General features: G+C 39.2%; 1 protein-coding gene across 5 annotated transcripts; it reads right to left on the bottom strand.

The window, feature by feature from the left end:
• Window positions 1-344: 344 nt before the first annotated feature.
• zbtb43 (zinc finger and BTB domain containing 43) lies at window positions 345-24,515 on the bottom strand. Of its 5 annotated transcripts, none has more exons than XM_069888039.1 (2): window positions 24,164-24,494; window positions 345-8,000 (listed from the first exon to the last, which is right to left on the bottom strand). In XM_069888039.1, exons 1-2 carry the CDS (start codon window positions 24,251-24,253, stop codon window positions 6,558-6,560), a joined length of 1,533 nt encoding a protein of 510 aa, XP_069744140.1. In that variant the 5' UTR covers window positions 24,254-24,494; the 3' UTR covers window positions 345-6,557. The 5 variants fall into 5 exon arrangements, 3 of the variants coding, with proteins under 3 accessions (XP_069744140.1, XP_069744146.1, XP_069744151.1); XM_069888045.1 differs by having other exon boundaries at window positions 24,354-24,492; XM_069888050.1 differs by lacking the exon at window positions 24,164-24,494 and adding an exon at window positions 8,629-8,761.
• Between the last annotated feature and the right edge of the window lie 550 nt (window positions 24,516-25,065).

The following is a 25,065-nucleotide window of genomic DNA, read 5'->3' on the forward strand; positions in this document are numbered from 1 at the left end:
GTTGTTTTAATATTCCTTGTTGCTGAAGGTTCCTGCTGCACAGAAATGGTTATGTATCATTTCACATGGTTAACAGTAACCTCAAGATTTATTTTAATACATTCTACACATCTTGGATGTCGGACTGAAACATGAAGCATATCAGTGGACAACATCTTTTGTGCAAAAAAATGCTAATGCAAACAGTGAAGTAATTTGGAAATGAACTTCTAAGAGACCTTGTATAGTTTGCTGCTCAGCACATTGACGAGATTCAATGTAGTTAGTTATTTAACAATAAAAATAAGTTAATTTTGACAAAGCCTATTCATTAAGCCAAAAAAGAACAAACCAGAAATCAAATGTTTTGAGCCAACTGACATTTATTTTTACGATATGTACTCATACAAACAGTCACAATTTTCTTCTATGAGAAGAAATTAATTTTCACAGCATTGGCAATTGCAAGTGGCAAGCCGAATACTGAATATTTATTAGAATGGAAAACAAAGTTTAAACAACAAAGAAAATAAATCATATTAATCCCAACATAACTGGTTAGTTTCAGTGTAAATTCATGTTGAAAGCACATTGGACAAAACACAAAGATGTGATTTAATAGTTATTAAACAACTTTGATAACAATTGTTCAGAAAGGTGGTGATTATTTAAAGTCAACAACTTTAACCCACATAGGTTAAAGTAACATAGAAAAATCAGATGGACCCACTAGATTTTTGAAATGATAAGAACATGGTATCAATTTGATATGTCTTTTTGAATGTGTTCTGATACAAGTCGGAACCAGAGAGCTGCAACATTTGAAAGATTTTGCAATCTCTGTTCTGCTAGTTACACAAAAAAAATAAGACCCCTCTCCACACACCTCCTCATGTCAAAACTTCCCAAATACATCTTATTTACATTTTCACAATTATCTTAAAATTATATAATGGGAACTCTTAAGCATGTTTGGAAGTTTTGATTCCTAAGAAATTTGTTAGCTGATAATTATGTGGTACCTGACAATGGACAGGTAAAGCTGAAAGCAAACGGATCAAAATACTACATTGTGTTCCTCTTAGTAGTATCATTATTGGTTTACAGTTCGAAGGAAATGAGCAAGGGACAAATGAATTTGAAAGCCTGATATATCAACATTCCTAATATGACATTGCAGAAAACAAAGATAAATTTCTCTCCTGGTTCATCCTCCTGATAAAACTTAAAAACAATCCATACTCGACTCCAAAAGCCAACCCAAATGTATTAACTCATTCAAGTTGGCTATTATAGTATTTACATTTTGTAACAGGACTATGAACTAGGTTAAAAAGGTGCAACAGTGAACCATAAGTCTAATTTGTCAACTTATTTTCAATTTTTACTGTTTGTGATACAGCTTCACACACAGCACAGCACCAGGCAACAAACATAACAGCCAGTACTGAGCTTATTTTTCAATCAGGCATCATGGTTATTACTTACTCCTGACCAAAGTCCAGCACCAGCATGAAACTGTTTGTGGAAATCTGAACTGAACAACATTAAAATGAGGCTTGATAACATATAAATATTCATATTTTAAACACAATAGGAAACCTAACTAGTTATGTGTAATAGAGAGAAACTCATTGAATTCATTGGCATTCTACTTGGCATCAAAAAAAGCCTATAGGAAATACCATTTCACAAAACCTAGCACTTTAACCTTTTACATCTGATATTTGGTAGCATTACAATTTTAACACATAATTGTACAGAGTAGCCTTAAATGTGATATCTCTTGGAAACTCACTGAGCTAAATTGAATACTGATCACAGAAAAGGTTACATTTCTGAAAAAGAAGTAGTACATGGATATTTAACCAAGTATGTTAATTACTGCAATTGCTACTGTAATCTGATTAAATTTTTCAAAGCTTGTTATACATTTCTCCAATATAAATAAATTCCTCTGTCGGTGTCATTAGTTCTAACCTAAAAGACAATGCATTGATGTATATATAATATATATATAAAGTCTACCATCAATTTATATTAATCTATGATATATAAACTATTAGATTTGAAAATCTGATAAATGTTGCAAATGAATTATAATCAGTGCTTATTTATTTATTTCAAATTAAGAGGATAATGGGAACAGGTTAGCAATGGATTTAAAATATTTGATTTTAATGTTCACTAAACTTTAATTTGAGTTACACTTCCGTGTCCCTTTACAGAACTTAAAAATCTTTCTTCCACTACCATTTTTTTACTTTACACTCACAAATATTGCTCCAGTAATATGCGCTTGTGGACATTATAAATGCAGGGCCAGTACAGATCTGGAATGTTCTTTGATTGTTGAAAGAAATAGACAACTCATCAATAGGGAAAATATGGGTGATTATTGGAGAGGGAACTTACTCTAATGAGAAATCATCAAACTTTGGTGGAATTGTAGGAATATAAATCTGATGAGGGCTCTCTCTTAAGCCTGACAAAATTAGCTTTGTACAGAAAGTTGTAGTATATCAATACAGAGAATCCAGTATATGCAAAGAGAAACAATGTTTCGTAGTTCAAGATTATGTGAGGCATTACAGATGATACAACTAGTCTACTTACCTGTTATTATCTGGGCTCTTATCATCAAGTTAGAGAAGGTTAAGAAGCAAGTTCTAGTAAATGGAATTAGTACAGATGATATCTGATGATCACCATAAACAGAGGGCTGATGTTCTGTGCAGGGTCTGGAGGGAGGACACTCTTAAACGGAAAATATAACTACAGAAACTACATAGAATGTCATGTTCATATATTCCACTAATAGTGAAATCTAAGTAAAGACAGTCTGCTGTCAACTTATACCTGTAGAGAAGAATGACGAAGTGTGAAAATAGGTTTTAATTTGACTACTGGAAACACATAATATAGGTGAAGTGATTCAGTTCCATTATTTTAAGCATCATTTAACTCCACACACTGACTCTACATAACCAATATATTTCATGGACTGTTTGTTTTTAAACAGTCACTTTTACAAACATTTAGAATAATTTACAATTCACAAATGGATTAAAATATATAAATTAATTGAATTTTACAAACAAGCACTTTTTGCTCCGTAACTACTTTGTAATTTTTTTCATTGCTAGTGCAAGGCTATAATCGTCTTTCTTGGGAATTTTTGTTCTCTGTGTTTTGCTCTTATACTGTATCTTGCAGGTTTGTTTGAATCTTGCAATGGACCACAGCAGTGAAAGAATTAATTAATAAAGGTGGCAGACATGCAGCTAATTATTGTGGGCACTGCTTTATTCTAGAACTAACCAGAAAAGAACAGACAATTGGAGTTTTAAAGATTAAATCTAAAGCTCGAGGTGTAGCTATTTTAATTAATAAAAAATTACCGTTTAAATTACAGTCGGTAGTAACTGACCCTTTTGGTAGATTTGTATTAGTGAATTGTCAGATTTATACAGAATCTTGGGTCTTATGAACATTTATGAAAAGAAAAAAGAAAAGATTAAATAACATTACAGTCCTTCTCCAATTTCAAGGAACTAACAGATACTGTTCCTCCCCTCCACCTTCCACCAGACAAAAAAAAGGGGACATTCTAATATTGTGCTCATTTTGATAAACCCCGATGGTTCTAGAAATGACAAGAATGATACATTCAGGTTGTTCAGCAATCCTTTATCTGGTGCCCATGCATTTAATTAACAGAATTGGAGCTGTGAAAGCTACTGATATTCAGAAAGTGAATGCAGCTTTTAAAATGTGCACTCCAGAGTAGACTTTTAATTTTAATCATACACTCATAACAGTACATGAGGTAGTCAGGTCATGTACTGAGTCTGTGATGACTCTTTGTAAGTCAATCCAATCAGACCTATTCCTTCAGTTTTTCCTGAAATTATTAATTATTTTCCCTTCATTGTATGTTCAATCAAAAGCCCTGACTTGAAATTTGCTGTGTTGGCATCACAAATCAAACAGCCTTTAGAGGGGCCATTCTCAACAGGAGCCCTTTCTGGGGGCCACAAGACATTTATTTTCTTTTCACCTAAATATTTTCAATTTTTTAAAATGTAGTCAGTAGGAGAGAAGTATGGAAGAAACCAAAACTTGATGCTTTACAGGAAAGGGGGCCCATGAACTGGAGCAGAGTCCTGGGTGGGTGGGGGGGGGGGGGCAGAAACTTAGCCAAAAAAAGGATGAGAATTTCTGCCTTAGAGAAAGTACACATTTATTTTCATTGAAATCAGTGGATATGGAGATTGAGTGCTTTATATGATTGGCACCAAATCCAGAAGGACAATTTTATGTCCAAATAGTCAATCTCAATCTAGTTAACCTTTCAATTACATTGAAAAATTTAGGATGTTGAATTTGTCAAGGATAATTCTTTGAAAATAAGATTTAACACAGGCAATGTTCAATAACCTGTGTGGCGTTTACCCAAGAACTTATGCTACATTTGAGACATTACATCTGCACTTGTATGGCCCTAACTAGATCCCTGTACTTATCATTCCACATAATCAGTACGTGCATCATCAACGGTATCCAGAATTACTTCTGACCTTCCAAGTTTGGTTGTCATATTAGTGATTTGAAATTCCTATGGAAAGAGCCATCAATATTCAGGTACCCAGAGATTTCACCCTGACTTAAATTCAAGAAGGATGTTTTTACAGATACCACTTGCAAACATTAGAGCTTTTTGAAACTCACGTTCGAGCATTGAACAGTAATCTTCAAGTAAAAGTTGTTTTATCAAATCCTTTTAGGGGTGAACTGTTTTTTGATTAAAGTATCATTAGTTGTCTAAACTAGTTCAAAAAAAAAGTTGTATCCCAAAATGTTTAATTCTCAGGCTCTTTCAGTCCTATCTCTGAAAGCAGCAAATGCAAAACTGGAATGAAAGTGTTGAGTCCTTCACTTGCAGTGAGAGATAACACAACATTTTCAAAAAAGCAATTAATTTCAAATAATTTACACTAGTTTATTTTCAAACCATTAACTATTTAGTGATGTAGCTAATAAGTATTTTTTTTCCTTTGAAGCTACTTCAATTTTATTATTTTCCTCCCCTCCCTTTCCTACTTAAAACATTCTTCTATGATCTCATTGTAGTTTCCTAGTCATTGTTCCGTTATGAATAAGGTTTTATCAAATAGAAACTTACTGGTACATCAATAAGATAGACTAGTACTTTACTCATCAGCTGTCATGTGTGCTCAATATTTAGACTAAGACACAATACGTCAAATATACACATACATGCATAGAGTATGTAAGTAGTACCATTTTGAGATTAAAAGTATTAGTCTGCCATTATACTCAGCCTGCTTCACTTAGTTAATTAAAGCCACAATCAAATGACAAAATTTTGCATTGCAAAGCTACCAATATACCAAATATTCCATTATTCATCAGCCAACATAAAAGATTTGGCTGTAAAATTGAGGAAATTTGAGAGATTACATTAATCTGGAGGTCTGCAGCCATTGTTCATCGTTCACTGTTTGAACACTGAACTCTGTTGCTAATTCTCAAGGTCCAAATATAATTTTCTTTAGAAAATCAGGCTCCGCCTCAAAGGAATTTCCATTAATGTGGCACTTTCAGCCTGGGAATTTAAGGTGACTGTAGACTGCTCCAACTTCTGGTTTTGTGCAAGTGATCACAAATGTAAATTTAAACTCTTATCTCTATCCACCTCATTGCATAAAACTGCCTTTGTGAAAGACAGGAGGAGGAAAGAATAAAGAGAAAATATGACACTGATTGTTATAGTCTGTTTAATGACCTCAGCTAAAGTAGCACTTTTTGTAAAGTGCAAGCACTGTTGTAATCCAAGATAATGCAATAGCTGATTTATGTACAGCAAACATTGAAATAACGACTAGATGTTTTTTTCCTGCAAGTATTGTTGATTGAGGATAAAAAAAATTATCCAGTACATCAGCCTATTTCCCCTGTTTTTCTTTAAGGTGTGCCACTTCTACCTGAAGGGTGGCTGCAGCCTTGGTTTAATGTCTCAAGTGAAAGATGGCACTCCAACAATGCATTTCTCTGGTGATGAACTGAACTGTCAGCCTATCCCTCAACTTTCTTGTGAGGACTTGAACCTAAAAACCTCTGACTCAGAAGCAAGATGTTCATTTGAGAGTTGGCAGCTTTTCTACACACAGCACTCCCAGTCTAACCTCAACATAAAATATACATGTGCAAATAGGGCTAACAACATATTAGCAAAATACAGTTCTACGTTTATTCTGAGTTTTGCTTAATTTTTTTTACACTTTAATGAGTACGTAAGGCTCATCTATACATTTAAGTTGACTAGCTGTCACATAATTGTGCAAGATGTAAAGTGTAAAACTATAGGAAAATGGTTTTGGTTAAATAAATGTTGTATGGCACCAACATATTTCACACAAACCCAGGCTGTCACCACTGATTTTCTGTTGCAACTGAGGCCACCACTGAATGAGTCAAAAGCACTTAAACATCTTTACTACATCAAGTACCATATGTCATATTAAAAAAAAGGGCCATTTGGCCCATAAGTTCTGTCAGCGGACATCAGGGACCTGATAGAGTTTTGTGCAGGATGTCACATGCCGATGAAAACTATCTCGCCACATGAATTTCTTACCGCAGATGTGGCACTCATATGGTTTAATGCCAGTATGGATCTTCATATGACCAACAAGATGGTGTTTCATTTTAAATTTCTTACCACAAACACCACAACCATAAGGTCGAAGACCGAGATGCATGCTCATATGTCGATCTCGCTGACTCTTGTGAGTAAAGTTTTTGCCACACTGACAAGGGTAAAGTTTGTAAACAACAGCAGTAAAGCCAGAGTGAGACGAGGTCTTGTCATTGACCGGTGTCCCGAGTTCACCTTCCACACCGTAACCTGGCAGTCGATTCACCTGCATTTCAGCTGCCATTAATGGATCTTGACGGTGCACACTGATGTTCACATCTCCCCGGTCACCTGAAAATTCATCCAGAGATGAGCCATAGTAATCAACCTGTTCATCATAAGAACGATTCTCAGGGCCTTCCTCAAACTCCTCTTGATTTTTGGCAGCAACAATATTAAAGCTGTCATCAATACTTGAAGATTGTATTACTGGTTCGGCCTGAGTAATGTTTTCTGACTCAGAGATCTGGTGATCTTCAGCAGCAGGGAGAGACACTCCATCACCATAATCCTGCTCAAATTTTTCCTGTTTCACATATACCCAGCGTTTGTGAGGCATTATGCTAGGTTGACTGTAGAGTGGCCTAGCAAATGTGTACTCTGCACTGTCACTTGCTCCTTCCTCACCATCTTGGCTATTCATTTCCGTGCTTAAATGATCCTGCTCCCCTGACGAATTGCTGGGAATGTTGTCATGGTCTACGGATTGGGGTGGGGACAGGTTATCCTCTTTAGGGCTCTCTTCATCATTTTCATCAGCCTTTGCATCTTCAGTTACACCTTTATTGACCTCAGGTTGTCCTGGAGCTCCGAGTTCTGAATGTTCTCCAACACCATTAACATTGCTGCTGCTGGGTGACTGATGGTCAGCTGAATGATTTGCCTTCTGGTAAGCAACAGCTGGGCACATCTTTAAAAGTTCTGTACACTTATCCACCACATGCCACATTTGAAGAAAGCTTGCTACTGTTAAGTAGCTAACAATGTCAGAAGCTGGTAGTACAAGTTTTCCTGTGTAGCAAGATAACAAAACATTTTCAAATGCCTTTGGGTTCATCACATCTGGCAGAAGAATTCGATTACTATTCTTCAGTAGTACCTGGTCACAAAAATAAGGTGAACTCGCTGCTAATACAGCCCTATGGGCTCGGAATAAATGGCCCTGAACTTGAATAGTGATGTCACATAGATGTCCCTCTTGACGCTGTTGGTTTAACCTCTGCAGTAAAGTACTTGTGAAATTTGGGAACTCCACACGAAAAAAATTGGTTGCCAGCTCCATCGTAGATGAAATCAAATACTGTTTAAAAATATGAGACAATGGATATGTTAAGTGCAAGCTTGGAAAATGCTAAAGCTGTGTACTGTTGAGAATCAAAATGTCACTCTTAAAATTTTCTCAGTCTTAAATACTCCTTGATGAAATACAATGTTGGCTCATAAGCAAAGTAGACATATTACAGTTTTGAATTCAAATCAAATTTGGACCATGGGAGTGGATATATTACTGTACAAATGATCCAGATGTTTTTGTTCAAATTCCACTATGGTAACAAGCCATTTTAATTTAATGTATTAAATAATCAGTTATGGTAACTAAGAAATCAGAATACTGACATAAACCTACCTGATTCACTAATCCCTCTTAAGGAAGATAATTTAAGTGTATCTGGTGATTTTTGCCTGTTTGACTCCTACTTGAATCAGACATATAGCAATGCAGGTGACCGCTGTCTCTGACGACATAAAATGGCTCATAAACCACTTAATTGTATAAAATATCAACTGCAAAAAGCCATAACGTTTACATTGTATGGATAACCTGGCATTGACACTGCACATGGCAAATTAAGATCTTTTCACTTACATCTACAAACTTTTTCAAAAATTGGAACAAAGTCTTACAGAATAGGAAAAGTCATGCTCACAGGATTATATCTTCCAGTTAAATCCCAGACACCTCAATCGCCTTCCTTCGCTGTGTCCTGTCTCGCTTGCAATGGACCTTCATCATAATTAAAGGCTTTGGGATCAGTAAGGCCATTACCAAATCAATTCAGTTGCATCATCACCAAATGACTTAATGGGAATGGTGTCAAACTTGCATTGAGAATGATGGTGGAAAGTAAGAATGAGAAATCTACTTGCCTTAAATATAACTGTCCACAGCAATATTGGCAGGACTGGCACAGTACACCTATTTCATATTACCTAATGCCTCCATTACATTAATTATATACCCCATCAGTGTGCGAAATGCAACAGGTTCTGATACCTGGTTGAGTCATTAGCTCCAGTAGAACTACATTACACTACAATCTGTGCTTTCATCTGTATACTAACATCTCCCTCACTTTGCTATTTATATCAAACTAAAAAAACAACTTTGGATCATTGAGAAATGCAAAAGATATTTAAAAATGAGTTGTCACTTGATGCTGCTGTATCACAAGACTGCATGCACATCAATGCTCCGTACTCTGGCAATGAATGAAAGAACTAACAGCAGAAGATTCCTTATTCCGCTAACTTCAACAATAGCACAGGCAAGCCAGTGAATGCAAAGTCTGAAATATTCACATTTTTAATCAAGGGATTGTGCAGATAGTCTACCTTGGCCTTCTCATGAGGACCCACCATCACCACCATCAGCCATGTAAATACTCTGTCTATAGGAGCAGGTCCAAGGCTAACCCCATTCCCCCCCAGTACCATTCCACTTTCCACAGGGCATATGACAAGCACATCATATACCTTATTTACCTGCAACACAAGGAATTTGATACCCTGCAGTGCAAATCAGCTTGCTGACTGGCATGCCATACTCAACCTTTAAAAAAACCCCTCCCTATCCTGACATCGACACCATGCAGTGCAACACTTGGCAAGGGTTCTTTAACATCTCCCAAACCTGCAATTTCTGCTGGTTGACTGCACAAGGATGGCAGACACACAAGAACATTACCACATTTAATGACTTGCCATTGCCCAGAAACTCCCAGCCTAACAGTGCTATTATGTTGCTATTGTGTAGCTCAACATTCACTGCAATTGGACTGTAATATTCACAAGGGAGCTCATCATCACTTTCTAAAGAACTAATAAGTATGGGCAATAAATACCACCTATCCTGTGAATGAAATGAGAAGAAAAGTTCATACTTATGCTGAATCCTTCACAGTGCACACACTTGGCAGTGATAGAAATTATAAATGAAGGAAAAAATAGAAATACATGATACAAAGCATTGAAAATACTCAGCACTCATGATGACTGAAATGAATCCATAATTAGGGAATCTCTTAAAAATGGAAAAAGTTGTGAAAAATATTTCAAAATAGTACAAATTAAAAACCACTGACCACCATCTAACCAACACTTCTCACCTTACTACTGAGATGATACATTGTCTCAAAAGTTAAAAACCGATAGAAATTCACATTCTATTTTAAAGTTTTGAAACAATAGTTGAGAAGTGACACAGTACATTTAAGGGGAGGCATTGAGTGAAAACAAATTTTCTACGTAGTCAGTAGGAGAGAAATATGGAAGAAACTAACCAAACTTGACTGCTTACAGGGAAGCGGGCTCATAAACTTTGAATAGAGACCAAAAGGGGCCACAGCCTAAAAAAAAGGTGGAGAATTGGCTGCTTTAGAGAAAGTACCCATGTTAATTTTCATTTAAATCAATGGATGTGGAGATTGAATGCTTTATATGATGGGCACCAAATCCAGAAGGACAATTATATTAAAAAAAACTTCGAATGTTGAAAGAAGTTTGCCAAGGATAATTTGATGAAAAAAAAGTTTTTAATTTGACATAGGCAATGTTCAATAACCTATCTGGAAGCTGTTTTTATTTACCATTAACCCAAGCCCAGAGAGCGTGTGCTGCATTTGAGATCTTACATTTGCACTTGTATGGCTCTGGTAACTAGATTCCTGTACTTACTATTCCACATCATCAGCAAGTGCATCCGGCGAAGCTTCATTAGAACATAGGAAATAGGAGCCTGCTCCACCATCATGCCCATTGAGCCTGCTCTTCCATCTAATCAGATAATGGCTGATCTGATGATACACTCATTTCCACCTACCTGCCTTTTCCCCGTATCCTCTCATTCCCCGTATCCTCTCATTCCCCGTATCCTCTCATTCCCCGTATCCTCTCATTCCCCGTATCCTCTCATTCCCCGTATCCTCTCATTCCCCGTATCCTCTCATTCCCCGTATCCTCTCATTCCCCGTATCCTCTCATTCCCCGTATCCTCTCATTCCCCGTATCCTCTCATTCCCCGTATCCTCTCATTCCCCGTATCCTCTCATTCCCCGTATCCTCTCATTCCCCGTATCCTCTCATTCCCCGTATCCTCTCATTCCCCGTATCCTCTCATTCCCCGTATCCTCTCATTCCCCGTATCCTCTCATTCCCCGTATCCTCTCATTCCCCGTATCCTCTCATTCCCCGTATCCTCTCATTCCCCGTATCCTCTCATTCCCCGTATCCTCTCATTCCCCGTATCCTCTCATTCCCCGTATCCTCTCATTCCCCGTATCCTCTCATTCCCCGTATCCTCTCATTCCCCGTATCCTCTCATTCCCCGTATCCTCTCATTCCCCGTATCCTCTCATTCCCCGTATCCTCTCATTCCCCGTATCCTCTCATTCCCCGTATCCTCTCATTCCCCGTATCCTCTCATTCCCCGTATCCTCTCATTCCCCGTATCCTCTCATTCCCCGTATCCTCTCATTCCCCGTATCCTCTCATTCCCCGTATCCTCTCATTCCCCGTATCCTCTCATTCCCCGTATCCTCTCATTCCCCGTATCCTCTCATTCCCCGTATCCTCTCATTCCCCGTATCCTCTCATTCCCCGTATCCTCTCATTCCCCGTATCCTCTCATTCCCCGTATCCTCTCATTCCCCGTATCCTCTCATTCCCCGTATCCTCTCATTCCCCGTATCCTCTCATTCCCCGTATCCTCTCATTCCCCGTATCCTCTCATTCCCCGTATCCTCTCATTCCCCGTATCCTCTCATTCCCCGTATCCTCTCATTCCCCGTATCCTCTCATTCCCCGTATCCTCTCATTCCCCGTATCCTCTCATTTCCCATACTATGTAAAAATATATCCAATCTAGTCTTAAATATATTTACTGAGGTAGCCTCCACTCCTTCAATGCGCAGAAAATTCCACAAATTTACCACCCTCTGGGAAAAGCAGTTCCTCCTCATCTCCATCCTGAATCTACTAGCATGAATCTTCAGGCTATGCCCCCTAGTTCTAGCCTCCCTCACCAATGGAAACAACTTACATACACCTTTCATAATTTTTTTGTATTTCTATAAGATCACCTCTCTAATTCCACTCCCTCTAAACCAGTACATCCTTCCTCAAATAAGGCCAGAATTGGACAGTACTCCAGTTGCAGCATAACCACCCTGCTCCTAAATTGAATCCCTCAAGCATTGAAGGCCAACATTCCATTTGCCTTCTTGATTACCTGCTGCAGCTGAAAACTAACCTTTTGTGATTTATGCACAAGCACTCTGTGACAGATTATGTTATATTTTATATTACGTATAGATATGTTTTAAAGGTGATAAATTGTGGGAGGTTTTTTAGTGTAGGTCACAAACAAAAACACTTCACAACACAGATCTCATTTAAAATGCCAGAGCTCTCCTCAAGCCAGATAGTCCAGGCTCCCAGTGCCTTTGTAAAGACAGTGGAAACTGCTGTGCTGAAGGACTTCACAAGTAGGTCCTAATTGGATATGCTGTGGAGTAATGGGTTATTGTTTGGAAAGCAACAGATGAACGGACTCAGAAGATTGGGTCTGGTTCTGCAATCTGTCAAAGTCAGTGCTGTTCTAGGAAGGTCATGTGGTTTTGCAAGCAGAGAGAACCAAACATGATTTTTTTTTCACCAAGTGTGACATGGGATGGGGGCCGGGGGGGGTGGGGGGGGTGGAGAGAAGAGAGAGAGACTGCTGGTTTCCTGCAGTAGTTTTTGGAAGCTTGTTCGAAACCCAATTTTGAAGATGGGTTGTGAGTTCTTAGTTCAGCCTGTTCAAAGCCCTTGTCGCCCCTCCAAGAGGAGATGGCTGGCTGTATAATGTTTCGCCTGAGATAAAGGTAACAGAAAGGGAGCTCTGTGGTGACCTGAAAGATAGAGGTTATCACCTGGAAAACCCTGATGGGGCAAGTTTCTTTGGCAAGACACTGAAATGGCTGATTGGAAGGAATCAGTTTGTGTGTCCAACGAGCAACAAATCTCTGTCTGAAAGCAACAAGAACCTTCCTGAGCAGTAACCATTTACCTTTCAATCACCAAAGCCTGGTGAAGATTCATAAATGTTAAATTCTATGCACAGTATAAGAATTGCCTGATACCGGTGAACTTGGAGGAGTGAGATTGGACTGTGAATCAAAGAATTTTTCTGAACTTATATACACATTACATACACATGCACTTACAATTTGAAGGGGGTTAAGTTAATAGTAATAAGTTAAAGTTTGATCCTATTTTTATGTTTAAAGAAAATTAAAAGTAACTTTTGTTTAAGTAACCATTTGTCTTGGTGAATTTATATTGCAGCTGAGTTTTGGGGTCCTCTGGGCCCGTCACAACTCCTAACTCCTTCTGCACAGCAGTATGCTGCAATGGCTTTCCATTTAAATAATAATCTGATCTTCCATTTTTCCTTCCAAAGTGGATAACCTCACATTGTATTCCATCTGCCAGACTCTTGCCCACTCACTTAACCTATCTATATCTCTCTGCAGTCTCTCCGTATCCTATGCAATTTGCTTTTCCCCTCAATTTAGTGTCATCCGCAAACTTAGATACAGTATCCTGAATTACTTCTGACCTTCCAAATTTGGTTGTCACATTATTAATTGATTTGAAATTCCTACTATAGGGCCAACATATTCAAGTGCATTTGTTTAGATTTAAATATGAGGAACATCAAATAACATCGAATTATCCTGAAGAGATGCTCATCAAAAGCAGGTCATCTATAGAGAAAGAAACATTTAATGTTTCAGGTTGATGGTCTTCAGCTCTTTCTTGAGAACTAGTTCTGATGTAAAGTTATCCACCTATATCATTAGCTCGGTTTCTCTCTCCAAAGATGCAAAATATTTCCAGTATCTTGGTTTCCATTTCCAATTACTGCAGTTTTTCCTGTTCAGTTGAAAACAGTGTTGAAAACAGTTATGTTTTTGTCGTTTTAATATTGCAGAATAACAAAGTGAACCATTGTTAAATACAGTTTACTTGTTTTATTAATCTTTCAGTAAGGATCTCTTACCCTCCCTGAGGTTTAACCATATCACGATAAGTGCCTTTTATTTCAAAATATATTTTTTCTCCAAAAATATAAATATTTTACTTATTTTTTTTGCTTTTCTTGCACAGCAAGAATACCTTTAGTCAAATAAAAAATTGGCATTGATCAGAAGGATAGGGAAAGGATGAGGAGGGCAGTAGTTATAGGGGATTCAATAGTTAGGAGGACAGATAGGGGATTCTGTGGACACAATAAGGAGAACCAGATGGTGGTCTGCCTCCCTGGTGCCAGGGTCTGGGATGTAGCTTCCCGTGTCCAAGACATCCTAAGGTGGGAGGGAAATGAGCCAGAGGTCATGGCACATGTTGGTACCAATGACATAGAGAGGAAAAGTGAAGAGGTCCTAAAAAAGAGTATATGTAGGGAGTTAAGTAGGGAGCTATAAAGAAGGTCTGCAAAGGTGCCACGTGACAGTGAGGTCAGGAATAGTATAAGGTGGAGGATGAATGCATGGCTGGAGCAAGGGGCAGGGATTCGAGTTTTTGTATCATTGGGACTGTTTTTTTTGGGGGGGGGTGAAGGACCTGTACTGAACGGATGGGTTGCATCTGAATCCCAGAGGTACCAGGATCTTGGCGGGAGCATTTGCTAGGGCTACTCAGGAGGCTTTAAACTAGAATGGCTGGGGGACAGGAACCAAATAAAGGAGAAGGTTAGACTGCAAATAGAGAAGACTTGTAGACAAAGTTTGGGGGTGAATAGACAGGTGATTGAGAAGGAAAATGATCAGTACAGCGATAGAGGGGAGAGGATCGAAATAAATAATAGAGTTGACTGTAAATATAGGGACAAACAGAAAGATGTGCGAAATCTCTGAAATGCATTTACTTTAATGCTGCGCTGGATGGGTCACGTCTCCAGAATGGAGGACCATCGCCTTCCCAAGATCGTATTATATGGCGAGCTCTCCACTGGCCACCGTGACAGAGGTGCACCAAAGAAAAGGTACAAGGACTGCCTAAAGAAATCTCTTGGTGCCTGCCACATTGACCACCGCCAGTGGGCTGATAACGCCTCAAACCGTGCATCTTGGCGCCTCACAGTTTGGCGGGCAGCAGCCTCCTTTGAAGAAGACCGCAGAGCCCACCTCACTGACAAAAGGCAAAGGAGGAAAAACCCAACACCCAACCCCAACCAACCAATTTTCCCTTGCAACCGCTGCAATCGTGTCTGCCTGTCCCGCATCGGACTGGTCAGCCACAAACGAGCCTGCAGCTGACGTGGACTTTTTACCCCCTCCATAAATCTTCGTCCGCGAAGCCAAGCCAAAGAAGAGGAGTATTGTCAGGAAAGTGGAAGAGCTGAAGATATGGATAGACACTTGGCAGTATGACGTGATAGCGATTAGTGAGACATAGTTGGAGGAGGGTTGTGACTGGCAGCTAAATATTCCTGGATTTCACTGCTTTAGGTGTGATAGAATTGGAGGGGCAAGTGGGGGTGGTGTAGCATTGTTTGTCAGGGAAAAAAATCACACCGGTGCTAAGGCGAGATAGATTGGAGGGAGGCAGTATGGGTGGAATTGGGAAATGGGAGAGGGGTAGTTACATTTATAGGGGTGTATTATAGATCACTTAGTGGGGAGTGAGAAATAGAGGAGCAAATTTGTAAGGAAATAGCAGATATTTGTATTAAGCACAGGGTTGTGTAGGTGGGGGAATGAGATAGGGCAGGTGACAGAGTATGTATTGGGGAGCACTTCGGATCCAGTGATCGTAGTACTATTAGTTTCAATATAATTATGGAAAGGGATAGGTCTGGTCCAAATATTGAGGTTTTTGAGTGGGGAGAAACCAAATTTGAAGAGATGAGAAAGGACTTGCGAGGAGTGGATTGGGATAATTTGTTTTATGAGATGGATGTACAGGAGAATTGGAGGCCCTTTAAAGGTGAGATTTTGAGAGCACAGAATCTTTGTTCCTGTTAGGATAAAAGGCAGAGCGAAAAGTTCAAGAGAGCCATGGTTTTCAAGGGATATTAGAGATATGGTTCAAATAAAAAGGGAGGCCTGCATTAAATATAAGAAACACGTTGTAAATAAGTTGCTTGAAAACTACATTGTAAAAAGAATCTTAAGAAAGAAATTAGGAAAATGAAAAGAAGGTATGAGGCAACTATAGCAAACAGGGTGAAAATAAATCTGAAGGACTTTTACAAGTATGTAAATAGCAAAAAGAGAGTGAAAGATAAAATTGGTCCCTTAGAGAATCTGAGCGAACAACTGTGTGCGGAGCCAAATGAGATGGGGGAGCTATTGAACAAGTTACTTTCTTTGGTATTCACTTGGGAGAAGGATATTGAATTGTGCAGGATAGGGGAAGCAAAAGGGGTAATTATGGAAAATGTAGGGATTTGGAAAGAAAGGCTATTGGAGCTTTTGAAGCATATAAAGGTAGATAAGTCTCTGGGCCCTGACGAATTTTCCCGAGGACCTTGAGGGAAGTCAGGGAAGAAACAGCGGAAGCTCTGACAGTGATTTTTCAAAAGTCATTAGAGAAGCGCATAGTGCCAGAGGATTGGCGTATTGGGTTTGAGGAGTAAGCCAAGCAATTATAGGCCTGTAAGTTTGACGACGGTAGTTGGTAAGCCAATGGAAAGTATTCTTAGAGATAACATATACAAGTATCTAAAGAGATAGTGTCTGATCAGGAACACGCAACATGGGTTTGTGCGTGCAAGGTCATGGTAACAAATCTTGTTGAATTTTTTTGAGGCGGTGACTAGGAATGTTGATGAGGGTAGAACAGTAGATGTAGTCTATATGGATTTCAGTAAGGCCTTCAATATGGTTCCATATGGAAGGTTGGTAAGGAAGGTTAAGGCTCTAGTTATTAATTTTGAGATAGTCAAATGGGTTCAACAGTGGTTAGAAGGTAAATGCCATAGAGTCATGGTGGATAACTGTCTGTCAGACGGTGGCTGGTAACAAGTGGTGTGCCTCAGGGATTGGGTCCCTTGTTATTTATCATTTACATTAATGATATGGATGATGGAGAGGTAAACTGGATTAGTAAATATGCAGATGATACAAAAATAGGGGGAGTTGTGGATAATGAAGATGGTTTCCAGACACTGCAGAAGGATTTGGACTGCTTAGAAGAGTGGGCTGAAAGGTGGCAGATGGAGTTTAATACTGAAAAGTGTGAGGTGCTTTATTTTGGGAAGATTAATTAAAACAGGACATATACAGTGAAAGGGAGGGTGTTGAGGAACACAGAGGAACAGAGAGATCTAGGAATAACAGTTCATCATTCTTTGAAGGTGGAATCTCGTGGATAGAATGGTGAAGAAAGCTTTTGACATGCTGGCCCTTATAAATCAAAGCATAGAATATAGGAGTTGGGAAGTGATGTTGAGACTATTCAAGGCATTGGTGAGGCCAAATTTAGAATACTGTACAGTTCTGGTCACCAAATTATAGGAAAAATATCGATAATGTAGAGAGCATGCAGAGAAAATTTACTAAAATGCTGCCTGGACTTCAGAACCTAGATTAGAAAGAAAGATTGAGTAGACTAGGTCTTTATTTATTGGAGCATAGAAGGTTGAGGGGGGATTTGATAGAGGTATTTAAAATTAGGAGGGGGATAAACAGAGTAGATGTGAATAGGCTACCCTTGAGGGTAGGTGAGATTCAAACAAGAGGTCACGAGTCAGAGGGCAAAAGTTTAGAAGTAACATGAGAGGGAACTTCTTCACTCAGAGAGAGTGGAATGACCTTCCGAACGAGGTGGTTGGTCGCAGCGAAGTCAATTTTGTCATTTAAGGAAAAATTGGATAGGTATATGGATTGGAGGGTTATGGGCAAAGTGCAGGTAGGTGGGATTAGAGGAGATCACTTAGATCGGTATGGTCTAGAGGGGCTAAGATGGCCTGTTTCCGTATTGTAATTGTTATATGGTTATAATTTGCATCCAGTTACATGCATTTAGAAATATTTCTAATATTATAATGATTTTGTACCAAAATTGGGATACTTTTTTTCCCCATTAACCATTTGGAAAATATAGCTGCACAGATTAATCTGGAATTGGTTTACATTTAAAGGTAAAAGAATGCTCTCATTTTGAAGGTACTGTGCCTTTTAATTCCACAATGCATTTTCCACATGCAAATGCTCAAACACGTGTTTTTGCGGCAGTTTAGTACATCTATGACATAGAACCACAGAACACTACACCACAGAAACAAGCCCCTTCAGCCCTTCTAGTCTATGCTGAACATTTTTTTTTGCCTAGTCCCAATGACAGTCCATAGCCCTCCATATCTCTCACACCCATTCAAATTCTTCTTACATTTTAAAACTGAGATCACATTTACCATTTCAGCTGGCAGCTCGTTCCACACTCCCACCACTCTCTGTGTGAAGAAAATCCCCCTCACATTCCTCCCAAACATTTCCCCTTTCACTCTTAACCCATGTTCTCTAATTTGTATCTCACCTACCCTCAATGGAAAAAGCCTATCTATATTTACTCTGTCTATCTCCCTCATAATTTTAAATACCTCTATCAAATCTCACCTCATTCTGCTATGGTCCAGGGAATAAAGTCCTAACCTGTAACTCAGTTCCTGAAGTCCGGGCAACATCCTAGTAAATCTCTGCACTCCTTCTATTTTATTGATATCTTTCCTGTAGTCAGGTGACCAAAACTGCACACACTACTCCAATTTGGCCTCATCAATATCTTATACAACTTTACCATAACATACCAACTCCTATACTCAATACTTTGATTTATGAAAGCCAATATGCCAAAAGCTCTCTTTACAAACCTATCCACCTGTGACGCAACTTTCAGGGAATTATGCACGTGTATTCCCAGGTCCCTCTGTTCTACTGCACTCCTCAATGCCCTACCATTCACCTTGATTGTCTTTTCTTGGTTTGTCCTTCCAAAATACAACACTGCATATTAACTTCCATCTTCCATTTTCAGCACATTTTTCCAGAAGGTCTAGATCTCTCTGCAACCTTTGACAACCTACTTTGTTGTCCTCAACACCTCCAATCTTAGTGTCATCTGCAAACTTGCTGATCCAATTTACCACATTATCATCTAGATCATTGATATAGATGACAAACAACCATGGTCCCAGATCTGATACCTGAGGCACACTATTAGTCACAGGCCTCCAGTCTGAGAAGCAATCATCCAGCACTATACTCTGGCTTCTCCCATCCAGTCATTGTCGAATCAGATTCACTACTTCACCATGAATACCTAGTGCCTGAACTTTCCTGTCTAATGTTCCATGTGGGACCTTGTCAAAGACCTTACTAAAGTCCATGTAGTCAACATCCACAGCCTTTCCTTTGTCAACTTTCCTGTTAACCTCCTCAATAAACTCTGTAAGATTGGTTAAACATGACCTATCACGCACAAAGCCATGTTGTCTATCCCTAATCAGTCCATGGCTATCCAAATAATTGTATATCCAATCTTTTAGAACACCTTCCAATAATTTACCAACTACTGACATCAGGCTCATTGATCTATAATTTCCAGGGTTCCTTTTGGATCCTTTTTTTAAACAACAGAACAACATGAGCTACCCTCCAAACCTCTGCACTACACCCGTGACTAAGGACATTTTAAATATTTCTGCCAGAGCTCCTGAAGTGTCTACATTAGCTCCCTCAAGGTCTGAGAAAATATCTTGTCAGGCCCTGGGAATGTATTCACCCTTATTTGCTTTAAGATAGCAAGTACTTCCTCCTCTTTAATCTGTATAGATTCCCTGACCCCACTGCTTGTTTTCCTTACTTTCCACGACTCTGTGGCTGGTTCCTGAGGAAGAAAAACATTTCAGATCTCCTTCATCTCTTTTGGCTCCTTACAAAGCTGACCACTCTGATCTTCAAGGGGATCAATTTTCTCCCTTACTATCCTTTTGCTCTTAATACACCTATAAAACCCCTTATGACTTTCCTTTACATTGTCTGCCAAAGCAACCTCATGTCTTTTTTTTGCCTTTCTGATTTATTTCTTGAGGTTTTTCTTGATTTTTAAAAAAAATACTCCTCAAGGACCTCATTTGCTCCATGTTGCATATACCTGCTATACATCTCACTCTTCTTTTGAACCAGATCCCCATTATCCCTTGAAAACCAAGGTTCCCTATGCCTGCTAACCTTGCCTTTAATCCTATCAGGAACATTCAAACTCTGTACTCTCAAAATGTCACCTTTGAAGATCCTCCACTTACCTCACACATCCTTGGCTGAAAACAACATCCCAATCCACACATTCTAGATCCTTTCTCATTTCCTCAAAATTAGCTTTTCTCCAATTTAGAATCTCAACTCAAGGCCCAGACATATTCACCATAATTTACTTGAAACTAATACCATTATGGTGACTGGACTCAAAATGTTCCCCTACATGCACTTCTGTCACCCGTCCTAATAGGAAATGCAGTATTGCCCAGGTTGGTACCTCTATATATCGATTCAGAAAACTTTCCAGAACACATTTGACAAACTCCAAGCCATTCATCCCTTTTATAGTATTAGAGTCCCAGTCAATATGTGGAAAATTAAAATCTCCAACGATCACAACGTGTATGCTATCTCTCTATACATTTGCTCCTCCAATTCTTGTTGACTATTGGGCAGTCTATAATATAACCCCCTGAATGTGGTCATACCTTTCCCACTCCTCAGCTCTACTTGAGGCCTCCTCGCTAGACAAGCTCTCTAGTCTGTACTGCTTGAGCACAGCTATGATATTTTCTATTTCTATCAAGTTTCACTAATGGCCACAATGCCATAATTCCACGTACCAATCCACGCTCTAAGCTCGTCTGCCTTTCCTATAATCCTTGCATTGAAATAGATGCACTTTAAAAGTTTCCACCATGTACAATCCGTTGACTTCTAACTGTGCATGTAATTTTCACATAATCCCCTCCTCTATCTGCTTGGTCACTCTGGTTCCCACCCCCTCAAAATTTAGTTTAAATCCACTGGAGCAGCATCAGCAAACCTTCCTGCAAGGATATTATTCCCCCTTTAGTTTAGATGCAAATTGTCCTGTCAGAACAGGTCCTACCTTCCCTAGAAGAGAGTCCAATGATCCAGAAACCTGAAGCCCTCCCTCATACACCATGTCTTTAGCCAAGTGTTAAGCTGTATTATCCCATTTCTAACATCACTAGCACGTGGCACGGGTAGCAATCCTGAGATCACAATCCTGCACGTCCTGTTCTTCAGCCTAACGCCCAACTCCCTGAAATCTACTTGCAGGACCTCCTCACCTTTCCTACCCATGTCATTGGTCCCTATATGAACCATAACATCTGGCTGCTCACCCTCCCAAGAATGCCGTGAACTCGATCTTGAGATTTCTCTGACCCTAGCACCAGGGAGGCAACATACAGAACTCACAATGTAACTGGGAATTAACAATCATTTATTTAATCTGCTGTAACTTCAATTTTTATGTTTTGCAATATTAAAGTGCTACTTGTGGAAATTACCATTTCTGAAACTTTAACATTCCGTCTGAATTCAGCATTCCTTTGTCTTACACACTGAGTAACCCAAGTTTCCGAAGATCTAACAAGTTAATACTCAGTCAGGAGTAGTTTACTTTGGATGATTTAGCAAATTTAAAAGTAAATTTATCTTCCCTTTTCTTTTAAGCATTGTGGAAAGATTTTGACACCCTATCCCATGCTTTCTCAACATCATCCTCAAATATTTTCTCCCAGCACTTTCCCAGTTTAATGGAGCTGCAACAACTGCCCCTTCATCTTCTGCTGACACACTAGAGACACCAAACATTCCTTCCAGATGAACCGGTGATTCACTTGTACTTCCTTCACTACTGCATATCACCCATAATGTAGTTTACTCTACATCAAGGATACCAAAAACAGAATGATGATTTTGTTTTGCTGAATATGTCTGTTCACTCCTATTATTTTCCATACTTTAATTTGCCACTTCCTCCTACCTTTTTCCCTTTTGACCTCTGGCAATGTTCTGACAAAAATCAATACCAGTTTGTAAAGAGCAACTAATTTCTCCAATGGGAATTTTTGAGACAATACAGACTTTAGCTAAGATAGTACGTACTGCGAATGGACAACAATTGGAACAGAGTCATTGGGAACAGAAATCTACTTGTACTTCTCACATATTCCTAAGTCACATAATATGCTGGTCTGGTAGATGCTTTTCTTATTGGACACTGATCAAAATAAACAATATTTAATGTCCATCTCTGTTCCAGAAAGTGATGGTAAGCATTTTATTAAACTTTAACAATTCTTTAACAAACTTATACACATAGGGCTTTTAGGTACAGTTTCATGATTTAGGTCAGCAACTATGAAATAAATGTTACCTTTCCACATTTTTATTTGTTCCATCTATCTCTGCTGTTTACACAGAACTATTTCGACTGCAAATGGATCCATCTCTCATTATCAATTCCATTATCTCCTCCTTCTGTCAGGCAGTATTATTCCTCTTATCACATATAAATATCTGCCCTTAACTCTATTCACTATCAGGAGACTCCCTTAAGTACTTTGCCACATTTCCATAAAACTATAAGAAAATTCCAGCAAATTATAAGCAATCTAATGTTGATAAAAATTCATAGAATCATGGAATTATTCCCACACTGAAGGCTGTTCAACCCATTAAGCCTATTTAAACTCCAAGCAGATGATCAACAGCGACATTTCCTTTCAAACAAGCTGTCCTAGGCATTCTTTTATTCCTACGTGTTAACCTCTACTTTGTATCCATGTTGTATTTATTTCAAGAATCATTGCTGAATACTCTTTGAATAATATCTTGCTCAAATATTCTTATCTAAGGTCTGACACAAGTCAACCTCTTCCAACTCAATTCACAACATCCAAATTTAGCACCTCAACAAATTCTTAATCTACAACTTGTCTGCACTATGGATTTTGACCTACCCCTTGAATAATAAAATGTTCTTTCTAAATTATTGTTTAACATTTTAATTTGATCACTTTGAGATTCAACAAAGTTAAATTGAAAAAAAAACTCCATGCAGAAATGGATTGGATGCTGCGTGTTGACAGTGAATATTCAGCATGGTCTCAATCAAACTTAAGTTACTTTTGAAACAAAAACTGCAGATGCTGGAAGTCTGAAATTACAGCAGAAAATCTTGGAAGTACTGAGCAGGTTGTGAGGAGGTATCAATGGAAAGAGAAACAAATTAAGGAAAAGGATCCTTCATCAGAACTAGCTGCCTTGATTGAATCATATCAGACTTTTACAATGCATTTTGCACTGTGGTGGGGGGGGGGGGGGGGGGGAATGGGACTGTTCTCGCCTAAATTTTATAGATAGTGGAAAGTTAGTTGAATTTCTTGGTGCAGACTTCTTTACTCCTCCACTTATAGCACTTTAACTGACAGATTTCACTGCTATGGTGATTTCCTTACAATGTAATTGGGGAATTTGTGGGCAGTAATACAGGGTACCACTGAAGGTCACAATGTTGCATTTTGCTTGTTGTTGGAGATGATTATTGCACACTGCTTGGAGGCAGTAGCTTGGAACGGAATGTTGCCCATGATTAGCCATAAACAGGGGTGAACATTTCATTTTCTGATGAACCACAAATAAAAGTGAAATACTAATATATCAGATTTAAAACAAAAGTGGCTAAACTAAAAAAAAAAGTGCCTAACAATGAGAATAATGATCTAGAAGGAAATGCATTTGTGGTCTAGGTTTTGAATTGCAGATACAAATGATCAGAAATCAAATGTGGGCCATTTGTTATTTATTTTTCATGACATAAATTTATAAGAGTACATTAACATGATGTCCTACCGCCTTTTGGATGGTGCTTTATTCGTAAAATCTTTCAGTTACGTACTAGGTAAAACACTATAGCTACTTTTTTTTTTGCATACACCCTTGCAGCTCTCTTAAAGTCTGCGTTAAAAGACCCCGCCCACTTGTCCATCCCAGCCGGTGGATCATTGGCCAGCCCCCTGCCAAACATGTAGCCCCGCCCATTGTCGGCATAGAATCCATAGACTATAGGACAAGGTTCCTGTCAATAATTAGGGCTGCCAATGACATCACCAGACCTGCCTACCCTGCTTGAGACGTCAACGAGTCCGCTCTTTCGGTGAGGCCTTCGCAACCTCACGTCGAGGCACCGAGGATTGGACAAAAGGGGCGGCATGGAAGGAAGGCCGCCCGGCTCAGCAGACTCCGTCTCGACTCAAGACCGCTAATGTCAGTGAAAGTTACCGGGCGACGCCGCTGCCACCATCATAACCTACCTGTGAGACCAGTCTTCACCTGAGAGGCCGCATCGGCAGCTTTCCGACAACCGCGCTGACGTCATCATCCTCTCACGTGACCATAGCGGCACGCCTGCCGTGTAAACAAACGGGTCGGAGTAGCGCACATGCGCAGTTCCTTCACCTAACCCTCGGACCTGATATTGGAGAACAACGTCAGCAAGTGCAAATAAATACGATACTTTTATTGTATCGTTACCTTGCCACTAAGCTCAGTATTTAAGAAGATAATGACAAGTCAATACGGAAGGTGATACTTCCGGATACACCATTGATTTTTCAGTCAATTAGGCACTTTAATCCCACGATAATGCTATTTGATCATAGAGCACAGAACAGGCCATTCGGCCCAACTTGTCCATGCAGACCAAGCCTACCAGGCAAGTCCCATTGAGACCATAAAGACATAGGAGCTATTCAGACTATGGAGTCTGCTGATCTTTTTTTCCCACTGGCTACCCATAACTTTTGATGTCCTGGCGAATCATGAACATATCAATCTCTGCCTTAAATACACAAACCCCCTGTGGCCTCAAAAGTCCACAGATTTACCACCCTCTGGCTAAGGACATTCCCCTGCATTTCTGTTCAACCCTGAAGTTATGGCCTCTTGTCCTAGATTCTCCCATCATGGGAAAAAACTTTCTCCACCTCGTCTGTTCATGCCTTTCAATGTTCAAAATGTTACAAT

This window comes from Narcine bancroftii, chromosome 1, assembly GCF_036971445.1.
Source record: "Narcine bancroftii isolate sNarBan1 chromosome 1, sNarBan1.hap1, whole genome shotgun sequence".
NCBI classification, from domain to species: Eukaryota; Metazoa; Chordata; class Chondrichthyes; order Torpediniformes; family Narcinidae; genus Narcine; species Narcine bancroftii.